Genomic DNA, 18,951 nt, shown 5'->3' on the forward strand with positions numbered 1-18,951 from the left:
CTAATGCTGAATGATTGTCTCATAAATTGTAACCTGTAGGTCGCAAATGTCATTTTTTGACCTCAGAAAAATCAACATACAAAATAGGGGGAAAAGATGGATGCCTCGTGTTCATACTTTGTTGCTAAGTGTGATTGAGTGATGATTTAGATTTAAGAGACAATTACGTGTACATGCTGATTGACCTAATGCAAAGCATAGAAGCTTTTGTGAGCAAATATGTTGTTTTGATGTCACTCTATGAGCAGTGAAGGAACAGTGAATTCCACTCCACTGCAATTTCAGCAGTCTTAGGATCGTTCCCTCACACCCTATGAGACTGTAACATTCAAATCTTGCTACATTCTGTAACAGGGTGTAAAATGCAAGTTCACTGTGTGATAGAATGATGAAAATCTGCTACAACAGACACGCGATTGGAGACAAACCGCTGAAACCTGCATCACTTAGAAGAGCCCGATGCAGTCGAACACCACTACTTTATTCTACACAAAGTAGCAAAGGTGTGAGGCAAGGTTATTCTAAAGAAGAAATAGATTTATTGCTATAAAGTAGTACTTTCATGTTAATCCGAAAGCTAACAGTCTCCATAGCTATCAATTATACAGCAGTTTGTAGACTTTTATAGAGTGATCATTCTAAACAGCTTTGCTTTGGTCACCACTATGACTCTGCATGTGTCTCTTCAAATGGCTACGCCGTATAAAGCTCTTCGAGCAAACGGGGCAAGGAAACGGTTTTAAGTCTGTGTGACTGTACATATGTTCGCTCCAGCAGTTCCTCCTTGAAAAGGTTTTGCCGCAGATTTCACACGTGAAAGGTCGCACCCCAGTATGTGACCTCATGTGTATGGTGCGATGACTGGACACGATGAATCCTCTTCCGCACACATCGCATTGATAAGGTTTCTCTCCAGTGTGGCATCGGCGGTGAACCTGCAGACGGCCAGCCGAGCAGAAGGCTTTCCCGCACTCAATGCAGGTGTAGGGTTTCTCTCCGGTGTGTATCCTGGTGTGGATGTTAAGGTTCCCAGCAGTGTGGAAGCATTTCCCGCAGTAAGAGCAGCAGTATGGTCGCTCTTTCGAATGAGACTTCATGTGGGACTTTAGCTGCGACTTGCTGAAGAACTTCTTGCCGCAGTTTAAGCAGACGTGAGGCTTTTCTCCTGTGTGGTTGGAAATGTGAGCTAACAAGTTGCTCAGGTTGGCAAAACACCTCCCGCAGTGGTCACACTGGTGAGGTCGGAACTCTGGATGAGTTTTTAAGTGGGTTCTAAGCTCTATCGGAGAAAACGTCTCCCCGCAAAATTTACACTCTCCTGGTGCTGGTTTTGGAGGAGGTGCCGCTTTCTCAGAAGTCTGCATGCTCTCGCTCACCACATGGTTATGGGTTTTGGAATGGGCCACTAGAGCCTGCAGACTCACACATTCTTCCCCACAGTCAGTGCACCGCTGGGGCTTTTCTTCTTTGTGTTCTGTTCGGTGTCTCGTCCAAGCCTTCATAGACTCAAAACTCTTTTCACAGTTGGGGCAGGAATAAATTAACTTCCTGTGCCTTTTACGCTGGTGCACAGAAGCCTGGAAATGTGTTTTAAAGCTCATTTTACAGGGCACACATTTGTAGCTGCCTGTACTAGTATGCTGTGCTCTTGGCTGCCTCCGCTGCAACTTTCTGGTATTTTCTAAAGGAGACGGTAAAGGGGGGAAACAGTCATGGTAAAACCGTTAATGAACATTTTAACACATGTACCATTTTGTTTTTCCCAACATGCTCTCCGTTATATATCTGGAGTGTATGTATGAGAATACCACAGACAAAAAGCTCTTTACTCTAAACACGCTTAAAACTGAAGCCTAGTGGAATATGCTAATACACATCTAATTAAAAATGATTAATTAAAATAATATATATATATATATATATTTATTTTATTTTTTTTTAATTGTAAAATGCTTTCATGTTTTCTTCAGTAAAACTGTTTATAGCTGTAAAGCTCAAAGTGTCTTTCTTGTGTTTTGTCCCTTATATTGTTGTGGGTTTTTTAAATCATAGTTACCAAACAGACAAGTGAACTAATCAACCAGTAAAAAAAGAAGAAAAAAACTCTACTACTTACTGACTTTTTGTGTGCATGTTGAAACTTAATGCACATGTACTAATGAAACTAATTAAAATAAATAACACAAAGCCATCTAACTGTAGTCTGGATTAATGCCATTAACCAGCTAGTGAACTCACTATACATTACTACCTCATATTTTTACATAAAATTATGGTTTGTCTATACCTGAAGTTTCCCAAAAACTAATACTTATAAAATACATTTATTCCTAAGAGGTGTCCGGTCATATCCTGCAACGGGCCGGTGTGGGCACAGGTTTTTATTCCGAGCAAGCAGAAACCACACCTGAGTCTACAGAAAGTCATGACAATCAGGATATACAACAAGTTGACATATTTTAAACTTACTGACGGAGGTTAACAGATGCATACATTATAACTGATCTACAAGTAAGCAAGTTTACCCTTTGCCCAGTTCTGTAAGAGGTCACAAAATTTCTATCACCTGTAACTCCATCTATGCTGCATGGTACATACCTGAAACACTTGAATTCAGGGAGGACGAGGCGTCTGAAGGAGGAACAACTCTGCCAAGGAACGTGGCACAGAACAGGTTATTTATTCACGTTTGACAAAAAAACGTGTCAGAATAATGGTCATACTCTGTACAGAAACGCAAAGCTTTAGATGCACTCACTTAAGTGGAACTGGTTCACTGCTTGGACAGCGTGAGAGTAAAACAGACGGCAGGCTGATCTGTTTAATTGCAGGTAACAGATGCTTTGGAACAATCACTTTAAGCATCTGTCCACCGTTTCCCTCAGATCCAGTGATCACTGCATTTGGCTCAGAGCTTTCAACCTCTGCTGTTGCGTCATCCTCACTTACTGTCTGAGAGGATTTCTTCATCTCCTCTCTGTTTTCATCAACACCATTCTCATTTAAATCCCATTCTTCTTGTGTGTTGTTTGAAAGTAATTCCAGGTCTTCACAAGCAGTCTCGGTATGACACACGGCTTGTTCTGAAGTGACAACGACGTTGCCTGAAACATCTATCTTACTGTCCTGAATCACATCCTGGTCTGTCTGTGAGGCACAGTCCATGCTGCCGGATGGTTCAGATCGATCATCTGCCTTGCTCTCGCTTGAGACGTCCTCCTCGGTCAAAGAAGCAAGAGACAAAGATGAGATGATTCTTTCCTCCACGACAGATGGGAGTCCTGACAGTAAAAGGTGTCAAGCAGAAAATATATTACGTTCATTACAGAACACCAAACTTTAATTGTACTTAACACTAAGAATTCTTCCAACAAAGCTAGTTTCCAACAGCATTTATCAAACTGTTTTTCACACTGAATAGTACATAATTTAGTTCTTTTGTTTCCAGTTGTATCTTATTAGAACTGGACAGTGCAGACCAAGAAGCAACAACTTGATAGTACACACTACACACCTTCAGAAGAGAATCACAAACAATATGTATGACTAGTTACACTTGCTAGTTTGATATTTTTCCCTGTGTAGCCTTGCCCCAGATTTCAAAAGTGCCTTACCATTTCTATCCAAGTTTCCATGATAGTCACTTTGTAGCAGGGGAAGCAGGAGGGTGGGATCACAGCTCATCTGTATTAAATCCTCCCACCCTGTTGATTCAGTATCTAGCCACTGGGCAGCCTGAAAACAAACAAACAAACAAACAAAAAAAAATCAGAAATATTCTCAAGAATCACATTTTCTTTCACAAAAGTCAAATCAATCAGAATAAATTTCATGGTGGGGCTTTTTACACCTGGTCACTTCATGCGTTTTCTGTGATCAGAAAGCCATCCGATTGTAAAAAGATCAGGGGTCTCATTTATAAAACTGTGCGTAGGATCCCTACTAAAAGTTTACGTACGCCCAAAAGCCAAAAATGGCGTACGCCAAAAAATTTTTATAAAACCGTGTGTACGCACACCTCTAAGCAATGTTCCCTTTATAAATCACAGATCACCCACAGATGTGCGTATGTGAACCAGCCACAAATCCCGCCCTGTACACACCCATTTTTAACCATAAATAGTCAATGCAAATCACTGCGCGGGCACGAGATGTGGACCTCGTTATAATGAGTTTCCTCTGCGCTCTGCGAGTTATAAATGGGTTGAGGAGCCAGCGTCTCAGGGGTAGCCACTGTCGCCTGCAGGTTATAATTATATTAAAAACAAAATTGTTAGTTTCTACTTTTTAATATTGTTAAACTCACCAAGAAGCCAGCCATCATGTACTGCGCCTGCATTTAGTCTGTTCCCTACACTGCTATGTGTCAAGATAAAGGAATCATGTGTTGAACCAGGCCAGCGTGCCACAATGTTTGTGAGGGTCATGTTGGAGTCACATATGATTTGCACATTAATAGAATGCACATGCTTTCTATTAACATAAGCAAATTCATTTTCAGATGGTGCCCTTATAGCAACATGAGCGCAGTCAATTGCGCTGATTACATTTGGGAAACCAGACATTGCAGCAAATTGCATTTTAATTTCGGCCTGTTCTCGCACAGTGTATGGGAACCTGAAGTATCGACTACCCATATTAAGTATACCATTCAAAACGACAGATATTATGGCACTCAGGGACGGCTGTGACATACCAGACCTATAGGGTGAGATGGTAGATTACAACAGAATTATTTCATATACAAAAAGGTCTTAGACACAAAGTTGAGGATTACTTATAGTTTTTGTATAGATTACTTACAGGTTTTTTTTTACCTGTCTGCTAATTCCCGCTGGAAACAGCCGGTTGCCAAGAACCCCAGAGTGGTGAGGACTGGGATGGCATGGTTCCGGCGTGTTGCCCTCTCTAATACTGGACCCAATTCAACACACAGATCTAAGAGCACAGCTCTAGGGAGTCTAAATCGGCTTATTAGCCAGTCATCATAATGGGCCAGGAAATCATCATGGTCCCTGAAAACTCGTTCTCTCCTTATTCTGCCATTGGCGTAATCCTCCAACAGTGCCAGCAGTGCCATCATGAAGCATTACATACCCGGGTCACCGGAGGATTTATATGTTTCTAGCAATTAGACTGATCGTTAACACCTTGACAAAATCACAGAATTAATATGTGGGCGAAAATGTTATAGTGAACACATGCTTCTTCATGACGGTTTTGTAATGAACACCGTAATAGTTAGTACCGATGATGAGTAGCGATTGTGCTTCATGACTGTATTTGCAGACTTTTGATATATTTGCATTTTATGATATATGTACATTAAGGAAAATATTTCGTTTTTACACTGTGCTCTGCAGTTCTCTAATAAAAGGGTATTTCATGCTATTCTGTATCACATGTAGTCGCGCCATCTCCTCCTGCGCTCCCGTTGTGGACAATGTGACTGTAAGGCAGCGCTGATTATTCATTCATTCATTCATCTTCTACCACTTATCCGAACTACTCGGGTCACGGGGAGCCTGTGCCCATCCTCAGGCGTCATTGGGCATCAAGGCAGGATACACCCTGGACGGAGTAGTGCTGATTATATTATTATTATTTTATTTTTAATACATTTTGAATTACGATGGATTTTACTAGATGTATATAGCCTAAAACAATCGGCACAAATAACACTGTTGGATTTAATCTTCATGATAATGTGGATATAACGTATGAAATGGAGTGAAAATTAAATGTCATTCATTCTTATAATCGTTCTTCTCACATGTATTTTCTACAATCTAACTTCAGTTCACGACCTCACCATCTGTGTCGCCAATTCCCTTTGTCTCCAGAATGTGCGTATGCACAGCTCAAATTTAGCTTAAAGGTGCGCACATTTTCCCGTCAAGTTTGTTTTTTATAGATCACAACCTTTGCGTGTGAACTGGTGTACGCACGTTTCCAGCCCCGTTTTGTGCGTACGCATGCAACGGTTTCAAGACGGATATAAATCTGACCGTTCAAACCACTTCAGGAGGTGGTCTGGGACGCATTTCAGATGAAACTGGACAGGTGTAAATAAATGTGGTTGTTCAAGCCACATACTTCAGCGCTATACTCTTCCCAAACGGAAGTACGTCACTCGCAGATGATCTTTCACCCAGGTGTCTCGTTGGGTCTTAAAATGCACTGCTGCTGCCAGCGAAAATGCAGCAAACAGTAAATGCTGTTTTATGTAGCATAACTGTCGTAACAAGTTTTTCCGTTTTCTTTTTGATTGCATGCTGAAAACATCATACACCAAAGCGTGTTCCATTTCAATTACCCCGGAAATGAGGTAACATACATTTGCATTTTGGGCGGGAGTAGAAAGATCGGATTAATATCCGATTCGCCAAGACGCATTTATGTGGCCTAATGTAAATGGAACAGTTTTAACAAATCAGATAGCTGTCGGATCAGAGAAAATTGTGAACAGGTGTAAAAAGGCCCGGTGATTTGGGGAAAACCCATCAGTCACTGAGGCTGAATTCTGGAAAACTAAATTAACTGAATTTTAAGAAAATTGACCTAAATGACGCAGAAATACTTTCCACAAGAATGACGTAAGAGCCAGTTTATCAAACACAGCTATAAAATAACTGTAGGCTATCAAAAAGAGAAGGGATAAAAAGTAAGAATGAAAGGCTCAATATGCTGAAATCTGTCCATTTAAAATAAAAAAAACGTAGGAAAGTTAAAAGTTCTTTTTCCCTTCTGGTGGGTAACCAACTAACAAACAGTTCTGTTCAGAAGGTCTGTAGTCCTCAAAAGTGGCAAATCATGTAAATAAAATGAGATTTCTTATATATATGGAGATGTCTGAGACAGAATGGTGCAGTACAGTGAGCTTATTTTACCAGAAAAGGAACAGAACTCACCCAAGCAACAAAAATCTACACTTTACTTAAGAGTTCTCCCAGAATACCTGTTTGAAGCTGGGAACTGGCAGCAGCTGTTCCAGTCTGGAGAGAAAATGGCCAACTAGAACCTGCAGTGCTTTGTCAAATTCAGGACCGTACTCATGTGGGAAAACCTCCTGGAGAAACATAGCATAGGACATAGCATATTGGTCTCTAACATTCAAAATGAATTTGCAGTCATTATCTAGTATCGGTTCGTTTGAATTTTTGTTTCCAAACAAATAAAATGCTAGTCTGATTACAGTCATTCACGAGGAGTATTTAAATTGTGTCCTCAGTTAATTACACACAAATAACTGCTATAAATTACTGATATATTATGATACGCTTAGCTGAAGATAACTAATTAATGTATATCAGATATTTGTTGAATTTGCTAGCTAAAACACAAGCAAACACACGTTTAGGCGAACGTGTTTATGAGTTTATAAATTTAAGTACAATTAGTACAGTTAACATGACAAAGTAGAATCTTTGTTTTGAGTCACAGACATGATAACCACCAATGTAAAGAGATACATGGCTTGAAAAGAAAACCAGAGGAAAACTATTCAATTTTTCTGTTCGTTTGAAAGAACAAAACAAGCATTTGTTTCCGAAATCGGCGAATAGTTGTGATCAGTATTCCATTGTGATGTGATTTTTTCAGTTATGAATGTCAGACATTTTCATTAATTTACACTGGAGACAAACTACACTTGACTTCAGCAAAAATAAATAAATAACTAAATAAATAAATGCTGAATGCTGTGTCACACTGTAGCATAACTCTATTTCTACGGCATGAAGTGAAAGATTTTTACTTTCCGCCATACATCGGCAGAACATTTCTTCCCTGTTTGGTATAGAAGGAAGAAGAAAGAAAAGAAAAAACCGGCTTGTTTGGTACTGGTTTTTACAATGTGTCAATTAATCATGAACACTTTGTGCTATTAGCTGTAAAGTTTATAGTTTTTTCTTCTGAACCATAAACTGGTTTCAGAGTATAGCTGAATAACAAGGTGTTATGTTTTACTTCCTCTATAATTCTCCTCTTTAATACAAAAGTCTTACCTGAAAGAAATGTTCCTTTTTAACTGGGTCCTCAAGAAGGCTTATGACCAGCTTTAACAATCTGCCCTGTAACACTTCAACCTCTGAACCAGTGCTCTAGGAAAAATGGAGGAAATAAATTATCTGTGTGTTAATTTGTTTTGACACTTATATACCAAATGTACCATAGTACAAAAACACTAGACTTGGAGTATTACAAATGGCAGAGAAAAGCAGTCTAGTGAAAAAGTACATCATCTCTCATTATGGATAAGAAGCAGCATTTTCACTGATCATCCTCACCTTAGACATATTGAATGACTCAGCAGTGTGAAGACGCATCCTGACACTCTTTAGGTCAGTCGGGATCTCATCTTTGCACATTTCAAGAATCATCTGTGTGGAGAAAGGGCGGAAAAAAAAAAAAAGATATATTGTAGCCCAGTAACATATGGAATGATGACAGACCAACAATTCATTTTAGAGTGTTATCATTGCTACTTCTCAATTCTTTACAATGCCTCCATGTTTTCCTTCCTTTATTCTTAGTTCCGCCCTCCGATGAAGCAGAGAAAAGATGTTAGCAAAGGAACCAAGGAGGTTAAGGATTCGAGAAAGACACATATGTACTGAATGAGACGTTCTTGTTTGCTGAAGTGTTATGTTAAACTGACTAAAGAGAACTGACTTAATGATGAGCGGTGTTAGTTATTTGGTTGGGGGTAGAGAGAGAGAGAGAGAGAGAGAGAGAGAGAGAGAGAGAGAGAGAGAGAGAGAGAGAGAGAGAGAGAGAGAGAGAGAGAGAGAGAGAGAGAGAGAGAGATAGATAGATAGATAGATAGACAGACAAATAGATAGATAGATAGATAGATAGATAGATAGATAGATAGATAGATAGATAGATAGATAGATAGACAGACAGACAGATCTGCATTTACAAGAACAATTATTACATGCTTAATACAATATTGCACATTTCATCACATGCTTATATATTAATATTATATATATAATAATATTTTACCAAATGACTTCTCTGTTTATATTTTTCTTTTTAATACAAGGCATGTTAATTTTCTTGGTCCTTTTTATTTTATTTGCATTGTAGCATTTTGGGTTTTTTTTCTAATTATTATTGATATAACATTTATAGTAGTTTGTCAGGTGCTACAACAATAAAATACTTCTGCTTTGGAATAACAAACTGCTTCTCCAACAAAGATCATGTCTCTCCTTAATTCTTCTGCATTTTAGGAACTGTTACATCCTTTGATTTTGTAACAATTTCCAAGTTACAGGCTGAAAAAGGTAATATAGAGAAACCAAGAAGGCATCAATTATAGATATGAGAAGCACCTCATGTATCCCACCTTTGCTCGTAGTCCCATAATAAGCACACTCCTCTGTCTTTCGCTCAGAATATCAGGGACCAATCTTGTTATACAGAGGATGTACTCTTCAAGCTTGTCAAAATACTCCAGGTTCTGCTGCTGGACAACTCGCCACATGAAGGCGGACATGAGACGCAGTGGAGGCACCAGCATCCGCACAGAGCACAGAGGGAGAGAGCCTGCAACATGCATTTACACTGCAAACTTCAAAGTTCATCATAAAACACAGAAAAGATAGTGGTTTGTGATGGGTATTGCTAAGCCAGAATGTAATAATCAGGATACTAAATGTATGACTACCCTGCTAGGCCAGTGAGCTGGGTCAGGTGGCTGGCATTTTAACTGTTTAGTTGTTTAACTGAAGACTTTAAACATTTACATGCTGGTTCTAGACAGTCAGCTTTGTTGGTCTGACTGGTTCTAGATAGTCAAGTTGACCATCATCCGTCATCCTGGGAGGCAAATTGGCCAAGCAATTTCACAAAGCCAACGCCATATAGACCACCCCAACACCACCTAGACCATCCCAACGCCACCTAGACCACCCCAACGCCACCTAGACCACCCCAACGCCACCTAGACCACCCCAACGCCACCTAGACCACCCCAACGCCACCTAGACCACCCCAACGCCACCTAGACCACCCCAACGCCACCTAGACCATCCCAACGCCACCTAGACCACCCCAACGCCACCTAGACCACCCCAACGCCACCTAGACCACCCCAACGCCACCTAGACCACCCCAACGCCACCTAGACCATCCCAACGCCAACTAGACCATCCCAACGCCACCTAGACCACCCCAACGCCACCTAGACCACCCCAACGCCACCTAGACCACCCCAACGCCACATAGACCACCCCAACGCCATCTAGACCACCCCAACGCCACATAGACCACCCCAAAGCCACATAGACCACCCCAAAGCCACATAGACCACCCCAACGCCACATAGACCACCCCAACGCCACATAGATCATCCTGAACCCAGAAAAGACCAACAAACCATCTTTGACTAACCTAAGGTTGTGTTGTTGTTTAACAAACAGGTACAGGTTTAACAAAATGGCAGCTCTAAATTTTCTCATCACACAATTGCTCTTCTTACAGGAAATATTAAAATCCCCAAACCTGCACAGCCAATCTGAGCTGTCATGAAATGCCCGTGTGTTGGTAGTTTATCTCGCTAAAATAAGCTGCACTAAACTCACAAACAAGGGAGAAACATCCAAAACTAGCAGGCAGTCTAAAGAATATTGTGTTTATAATGTCCCTACATGCTAACCAAACTTCTCCGTTGTTGTTGTGCTAAAGCTAAACTGACGCTATACAGCAAGAGCAAGCAAAAGAGCATAATGTACTGTAACATACGATTAACTAAACCGTGTAAGGTGTTTTAGTGCATACCCATGCTGTTGTTGTCAGTGTATAGCTGCTGTCTGAAAACTTTAATCACTGCAGAAACACAACTACGCCTGCTGTGTTTCCCTTTTTTGCTTCCCCTGACTGAATGTTACAATAAAACTAGTTTAACTATAGATTAGCGCCATCTACTGGGCTGGAGATGAACCCAATCTGTGTTGGTGTGAACATTACTGCAACATGTCTTTATTGTACTGCCTCAACATATCTACATTTTATTGCCTCTTCATGTATTTATTCTACTGCCTCAACATATCTATATTCCACCGCCTCGTCATGTCTTTATTCTACTGATAATATTTGCTGATTAATTCAATCACTTCATGAGTCACTGAAGTATTACCTCATTGCAAAATTGAAGGGTTGCATCAGGAAGAACATCCGGCGTTAAACCTATGCCAATAAAAGCAAATAAAAGCTTTTTTGAGAGAGAGAGAGAGAGAGTGTGTGTGTGTGTGTGTGTGTGTGTGTGTGAGTTTACTGCAAATTTAAAACTTAAATTGTATAAACTGTCAATTAAAAAAAAATCATCATGTCTGGCAAAACAAATGGAAATGGTTGAAAAATAGGGAAAAATCTATACGTTTCTATCTCAGAGTCATGATATTTATAGCATCATCATTCAAACCATATTCATACACACATACACAGTATTTTGATAAACTAGAATGCCAACATTTATTGATTAATTATATCTGCATTTGGTCAAACAAAACATATAAGCAATGTGCTTCTGAAATTTTGCACTGGAATGTCCTTATTCAAATTATGTACTTTCGTACATCAACCAACATCTTTTCCGGTCATTCAGACTGATGTTACTAATGGCCTGCGCCGTGGCTCTGCATGTGTCTGTTCAAGTGTGTGCGACGTGTGTAGCTCTTTTGGCAGATAGTACAGGGGAAGGGCTTCACTCCTGAGTGAGTATACATGTGTTTATTCCAGTCATATCGCCGTATGAAGGTCTTGCTACACTGAGTGCAGGAGTATGGGCGCTCCCCTGTGTGGACGCGCTTGTGAGCCGTCAGGTGGCTCGACACCACAAATCTTTTATCACAAATGCTGCAGCAGTAGGGCTTCTCACCAGTGTGACTACGCTCATGCACCTGCAGCTCTCCGGCAGAGATAAAGCCTTTTCCGCAATGACGGCACAAGTAGGGCTTCTCGCCAGTATGGATCCGTACGTGTATGTTCAGGTTGCCCAGCAGTGAGAAACATTTCCCGCAGTGAGGGCACATGTGTGGCCGCTCACCTGAGTGACATCTCATGTGCGATTTCAGCTGGACCTTGCTGAAGAAGCGCTTGCCGCACTGCGTACAGAGGTATGGCTTGTCTCCTGTGTGGTTTGAGAGATGTGCAAGCAGACTGTGGTGCAGCGCGAAGCACTTCCCACACTGGTCGCACTGATGTGGTCTGTACTCGGGGTGAGTTTTCAGATGGACTCTCAAATCGCTGAGCAGGACAAACGACTCATCGCAGAAGCGGCACTTTCCCGGTTCACGTTCCTTTCGAGAAGGCTGCTTGGATTTATCTGTATGGACCCTCTGGTGCAGCACCCTGCCTCGATATGAGCCAAAAGTCATGTCGCACTTGTCACAGGTGTAAACACCGTTTACTGCAGGACCCATGTGCTCTCGTCTGTGAGCCACTAAACCTGTAAGACTCTGAAACACCTTCCCACACTCCGGGCATTTGTGTGTGCACACCACTTTGTGGGCCTGCTGGTGTTTGTACCAGTTTGACAGAGACCGGAAGGCTGCCCCACACTTGATGCATTTGTACGTCCTCATACGACAGCCTCTCTGCCGGTGCAGAGCCAGGAGTTTCGTATCTCTGAAAATCTGCCCACATTCACAGCACTTGATGGATGCTGCAAGTCGGTGACTCTCCTGGTGTTTATGGAGCTCGGAACGAAAAGCAAAACGCTTGCCACATTTTAGACACTTGTGTAAAAGCCTGCCAACGACGTAAGAACTCTTAATAGCTATCTTTGGGGCATCAGCTGCCAATGGATTGCTGGGAGACTGCTCTGATCCTGGTGCTTCAGCAGCTACTTCTGAAAAACACAAGGCAGGTCTCAAAACAAAACGTACAAAACACAAATAAAATCGGCACATATACATACATTCTCAGTGTGGGGTCTAATGTATAGCCAAAAGATTAATCAATTATATTCCAGTAGTTAAGACTTTAGGTACAGTAGGTAATTTCATTTTTAGGCTTAGCGGAAGCCCAGATTAGTGATTACACAAGGAATAAAAGATGACAGTGTATGTTAATATGGGAAAATAACTAACAATCAGGTGGTGTAATGTAGCCTGACCCAGAACACAAGCATAAAAGGTTGTCAGTTAGACATTATTCTGCTATTATAGGAGATTGTCTTCTAGCACGGCCTTTAAATATATTTCTTTCACTATTTTAATTTGATTTGCTAAGATTTCTGTTCTATATTTAACTACAAGAAAATCCCTACAATTTATGCACTTTACTTAATGTTTAACCAACATTAGCATTAAAGCTAAAGTTAATGGAATGTTTGCGTTCAAAAAATATAAAAAGCCTCAAAAAGTACATTATAGCACCCACCTCCTGGAGTGGCTTCGTTCAAAAGAATCCTGCAAAAAGACAAACATTGGACTCAATATTGATGATGATAAAAATGATATGTTTAATAAAATTACTATAAGAGAGGTTTAGAGTTTCAGTGACTTACTGCTGCGGATCACATTGTTCAGTTCCATCCTCATCACTCCCTCTGTTTGCTGCAGTGTGTGAAACCTCCAGTGGTTGAGTGATCTTTGTGTGCGCAACTCTGGGAATCACAGTCTGCTGTTCAGCTACAATATCTCCTTCTGCAGGTTCTGCTTCAGTTATTTCACCTGCTGTTTCATCAGTAGTCTTCAATTCTGAGTCAACTGCTGGCTCCCCTGTGCTCTGAAGACTCCCAGCCACCTCCGCTGACAAATCGCTCTCCTTTTCCAAATGTTTAATAGCCTCCTTGATCTCTCTCTCAAAGGTCTGCCTCTCAGAATCTTCCTCCATTGCACCATCATTGGCTATGTATTCTACAGCTACAGCTCCATCAAGACCTGAACTGACATCTTCATCCTGGACACCATCTTCTGGGCCACTCTCCCTGTCCACATCCTGAGGCCCCTGGGAGGAAGGCTGGGTTTGGGTAGTTATCACCATGTCGGTTAGGGACAATGAGGAGAGGATTCTGTCCTCCACAATCGATGGGAGTGCTAAAGTGGTAAACACAAAGAGCATTAATGATGTGCTATATACAGTATACACATAAGAATTTATTACTAAAGCATGACAGATGAATAATTCATATTCAGGATAATTATAATAGACATAGTAAATCTTACCATTATCCTCCAAAGTCCCACAAATGCCAATTTGCATCAAGGGTGATAAACTCTCTGTCCTGCACACAGACTCCAGGTACTCATTCCACTCCCAGGGACAGGCACTGAGCCACGATGAAGTCTGGGGGGGGAAAAATAATGTAGGTTTCACACATTTGAAGCATGACAGTAATGTGGCGTATTGCACAAACCTACAGGGAAGGTTGTGAACATGGTTATACCTGTTTAAAACTGGGTACTGGAAGCAGCTGTTCCAGTCTAGAAAGAAAATGGCCAACCAGGACTTGCAGTGCTTGATCAAATTCTGGACCATACTCATGTGGGAACACCTCCTAGAAAACACATGATATAATACAGTACAATGACGTCAGTCTTTCTAAAACTGTGTACCTACACAAAGTGGATGGTAGACTCAGGGTCAGAGTGAATAAGTTTCTATACTGAAATTCGGTCATTGTGGACATCTCTTATGGTGAATAACTACACTAAGTCTGCGGAGCGGTGGTGTGCATCAGAACATTGGAGCTTTTTAGTTTCAAGTGATTGTGAGCAAGTGAATATGTATATAAAGTGTCACTGAATTGACCCTTGTACTACATTCTGCCTAGACATGGAGTGTGCAGACACACCACTCACTGCTACTGATGCACTCACTTTCCAGAACCCAGTGAAACCTGCAATGTACCATGTGGCAGTTCCCAGCTTTGGCATATGATTTACAAGTCAATTTCAACACAAAGGTCAACCCTGTGGTTCTTGTATGAGAATAGAAGTAACAATTAACAGTAATAAGAGTAAGAGCTGCAAATAGAGAGAAAGAGAGTAAGAGCTGCAAATAGTTAACAGTTACGAGTCTTAAAACAGATCCCTCAAAGTGGAAGTAAAGAGGAAAAATACACAGATACATTCATGTTTCAAAAAAGCAATTCAAACATTAGATACTGATTTAGCAATTTCCAAATTAACACACAATTAGATCATTTATGGCCCTCTAATTCCTCCAATGCTTAATAGCAGAGAGAAGCAAGACCACACGGCTCAAACATCAGCAGCAAGCTACCGGCAATCTGTTATGTACTACTACTCATCTTATCTTTTAATAATACATTTACAGCATTTGGCAGACGCCCTTATCCAGAGCAACGTACAAAAGTGCGTAAGTCTCTATCTTTAAATACATTAACTCTGGTTCACTAGGTTACAGCCTTAAGATACCATGAGTCTAAAACTCTGTTCAAAAGTTTATTTGTTTTATATATATATATATATATATATATATATATATATATATATATATATATATATATATATATATATATATATATATATATATACACACACACACACACACACAACAAACAGGGAAGGAAGTAATTAGTAGCCAGAGAATTCAATAATCCAAGAAGAGACCCACTGAAAATAAATAGTGCTATGTCTTGCTCCTTCCTCTTTATCGGACAGAACAAAACGTACCAAATATTATCTAGGTTACTTTGTATAAATGACCAGAGACAAGATTTTGTAACTCATTACAAAAATCATTCAGCTTAGGCTATGATGTCAAATAATTCAGGCTCACCATATTTTAACTCTTCTTATAAATATATCTTGCTTATGGCTTCTAACAGAGTATGTGAAATGTTATGTAAATGTGTTTTCTTTCTTTCTCCCATGGACAGTATTACTTTAACTGTTTAACTGTGAATAATCAAGTGTGATAATGTGACATGCTCTGACCTGAAAGAAGTACTCCTTTTTGGCAGGATCTTCCAGCAGACCCAGTACAAGAGTTAGAAGGTTTGCCTGCAAGATGTCTGCCTCTGTATCAATTCCCTGAGTACACAAAAAGCCTTTTATTAAGAGGAGTCGAACAAAGGCAATAATGTCTATCAACATTACTCAGTCATCACATAAGTTAAACTACAACTAAAACATCTTACCGCACACTTTTTTAAAACATGCTTACCTTTGACGAATGAGAAGATTGAATTCTCTTGATATGTGACTTCACGGTCTCAAGGTCTGCCGGTAGTTCACCTCGGCACATCTCAAGAATCATCTGAGGGGAAAAACAACACGTTATAATATCCGTCTCTTCTCAAACACCACACCTGATCTCTGTCACCTTTCTGCGCAATAATCTATGCGCTCGTGGTCTCCGTTTCTCTGCTCACCTTTGCTCTGAGCCCCATTACCAGCGTGGCCTTCTGTCTGCTGGTTAACACCTCTGGGACGAGCCTTGTGACTAAGGAGACAAATTCTTCTAGTTTTCCATAATGTTCCAGATGTTGCTGTTGGGCAATTTTCCACATAAAGGCAGACATTAACCGTAAAGGTGGAACCAGTAAGCGCAGTGAGGAAATCGGTGGGACAGAACCTAAGAAGAGCACAAAACAATATATAAACATAATATATATATATATATATACACAGTAATAGTATATACATATACAGGTATAATTGTAAAGGAATGTTATTGCCCCTACAAACTAGCTCTCAGACAGATCACAGGGCCACAGACATCACCATGCTGTTTTTGTGGCTTCCTCAATGTCTGTCAACAAAAACTTCAACTAAATATCCGTCTAAATTAACTAGAGATTATGATGCGCATGCGCTGCCTGGATGGACCTAAAACCGCGTTATTGCACGTGTATGCATATTCCAATGAAATCCCGCCTACTTATCTATAATTGGATAAATCACTAGTTCGTATTGAGGAGCAGCTCGCTGATTGGACAACACGGGTCGGCGGGATACTGGATGGAAGATGTAACAGGTTAAACGTAAAAAGTACAAAAAATGAGGTACAAAACTCAAATGTTAATAACACAAATACATTTGAGTGAAGCAAAAACATAGATTCACCCATAATGTGCATTAATAATTTAGGTGAACTTTCTGCTGAAAGAGGACTGCGGTTGCCGTGCTAGCAGACACCAAGTGCGCATGCGCGTAACCAACCGACAGCGTTACATTTTATTTCCTACCCGTATTCTGCAAACTCATCTTCCTGCGCTACGATTCGCTAAAACACTCACGCTGGCGAGGAGAACCAACTCTATGAGCCAATCATAATCGAGTATGACAAAACAGTCCGAACCCGAAGGAAGAATTTGACAGAAAACGGGTGAGAACAGAAAACGTCGGTAACAATTAACACATTTTTATATAATATAAGATTTTTTATACGTTATAATTACGTAATAAATCATATAACACGTTAGACTAATAGAAAAGTTAACGCAATGTTTATATAGTATTAAAACAAGCCGAGAGCACAATGTTTAAAGTAGTAAGTAGGCCCTGTCTCAAACCAAGTTCGCCTTCGTTACAAGGGACACTACTTTTAGGTTTCACCGCCGAAAAGAACCGACCGATAAAGTGATTTTAGCAGCGACAGATTGAGAAGCTCCTCGGCTCGCGCTCTGTTCGTTTTGTCCGTTATTTACAGGCAACGGATCAGATTTAGTGCCCAAAACCGTCTGTAGCTCGTTAACGCTTTTTCTTCTAAAAGATTTCTTATAATATAAAAACCCGAGCTGATATCTGCAGTCGTTTGGTATGAACACATCGGGGGGAAAAACGAGCCTAATGACCAAACCGCTTCGATGCATTACACAGTTAGCTTAATTGCTATAGCTAACTAACCGTCAAGTCAAGTCAAGTGTCCGACCGACGCAGAACCGGATTTAAAAACGTCCTGTTTACACTGCAGACACGTATACAGCTTTCTAAGAACGTAATAACTCATAATACCCATCATGATGCTGAAGAACCACCGCTGAGTTTCTGCTACAACGGCTTGTTTTACTAGGAGTCGTTGCAGTAGATTGTTGTACGGCCAACAGATGATACCTACTGCGCATGCGCCCTGGGGCACCAAGTAGCGCACTTCCTAACGAATTTGTGATTGGACTACAAAATGGCGGCCTGAGAAGCAGCGCACTATATAGTGACTAGGGTGTGGTTTCGGACGTAGCCACAAGACAACATGGCGAATGCAGACTCCGGGGAAGGTGGAGTGCTGCAAAGTCTTTTGAGACGAGGCCTCAAAATCCTCAATAAAGTGTTTTATTGATTTATTTTTTTGTACCTGAGACTAAATTATATGCTAGATATGTAAATGAAGCTGGTGAGATTTACACAGTTTGCTTCAACTCTTGACACTTAATTGTTTAGTAAAAAAACAAAAAACACTATATTATTATTTTGTTTAATAAGAAAATTTTGTCCTACAAGTTTATTTACTGAAAGAAATAAAGGAATTGGTAGCTCAGTGGTTAATTAGTTTACTTTTATAGTGTTTATATATTATATTTATGGTATTTAGCAAGACACCCTTATATACAGAGCGACTTACATTTATCTCTTTTATACAGCAGAGCAATTGAGGGTTTAAGGGTCTTGACTCGAGGGCCAAGGAGTAGGATTCGAACTCATGACCTTCCGATCGAGTCAAGTCAAGAAGCTTTTATTGTCATTTTAACCGTATATATCTGTTACACGAGACATTACACAAAAGTACATCAGTAGTCCAATGCATTAACCACTAGGCTACCACAACCGGCATTTAGCAGACACCCTTATATCCAGAGTGACTTACATTTATCTCATTTATATAGCTGATCATTTGAGGGTTAAGGGCCCTTGCTCAAGGGCCCAGAAGTGGCATCTTGTGGTGGCCAAGGGATCAAACTTCCAACTTTCCAACACCTTAACCACTGAGCCACTACTTTCCCCTATCTCTTTGTATAAGAGCTTCTGCCAA

General features: G+C 40.5%; 2 protein-coding genes across 2 annotated transcripts; both read right to left on the reverse strand.

Annotated features, from left to right (window-relative positions):
* Window positions 1-516: 516 nt before the first annotated feature.
* Window positions 517-10,882, reverse strand: LOC132859130 (zinc finger protein 37-like). The gene is made up of 9 exons (XM_060889737.1): window positions 10,789-10,882; window positions 9,356-9,555; window positions 8,289-8,381; window positions 8,007-8,102; window positions 6,959-7,069; window positions 3,615-3,735; window positions 2,759-3,281; window positions 2,599-2,648; window positions 517-1,681 (listed from the first exon to the last, which is right to left on the reverse strand). Exons 1-9 carry the CDS (start codon window positions 10,790-10,792, stop codon window positions 639-641), a joined length of 2,241 nt encoding a protein of 746 aa, XP_060745720.1. The 5' UTR covers window positions 10,793-10,882; the 3' UTR covers window positions 517-638.
* Window positions 10,883-11,456: 574 nt separating this feature from the next.
* LOC132859029 (zinc finger protein 497-like) lies at window positions 11,457-18,097 on the reverse strand. The gene is made up of 9 exons (XM_060889592.1): window positions 17,940-18,097; window positions 16,355-16,557; window positions 16,147-16,239; window positions 15,918-16,013; window positions 14,402-14,512; window positions 14,181-14,301; window positions 13,520-14,051; window positions 13,393-13,421; window positions 11,457-12,859 (listed from the first exon to the last, which is right to left on the reverse strand). The coding sequence occupies exons 1-9, from the start codon at window positions 17,944-17,946 to the stop codon at window positions 11,625-11,627; spliced, it is 2,427 nt and encodes an 808-aa protein (XP_060745575.1). The 5' UTR covers window positions 17,947-18,097; the 3' UTR covers window positions 11,457-11,624.
* Between the last annotated feature and the right edge of the window lie 854 nt (window positions 18,098-18,951).

The sequence above is a fragment of the Tachysurus vachellii genome, chromosome 16 (assembly GCF_030014155.1).
Source record: "Tachysurus vachellii isolate PV-2020 chromosome 16, HZAU_Pvac_v1, whole genome shotgun sequence".
Classification (NCBI taxonomy): Eukaryota; Metazoa; Chordata; class Actinopteri; order Siluriformes; family Bagridae; genus Tachysurus; species Tachysurus vachellii.

Bases quoted from the DNA above. Each gene is read 5' to 3' on its own strand.
- LOC132859130 (XM_060889737.1), bottom strand. The intron at 3,282-3,614 runs GTAAGGCACTTT...TTTTACTGTCAG, and splicing joins TGGAAACTTGGATAGAAATG to GACTCCCATCTGTCGTGGAG. The intron at 1,682-2,598 runs GTATGTACCATG...CGTCTCCTTTAG, and splicing joins CCTGAATTCAAGTGTTTCAG to AAAATACCAGAAAGTTGCAG.
- LOC132859029 (XM_060889592.1), bottom strand. The intron at 14,302-14,401 runs GTATAACCATGT...TTCCCCCCCCAG, and splicing joins CAGTACCCAGTTTTAAACAG to ACTTCATCGTGGCTCAGTGC. The intron at 14,052-14,180 runs GTAAGATTTACT...TTACCACTTTAG, and splicing joins TGGGACTTTGGAGGATAATG to CACTCCCATCGATTGTGGAG.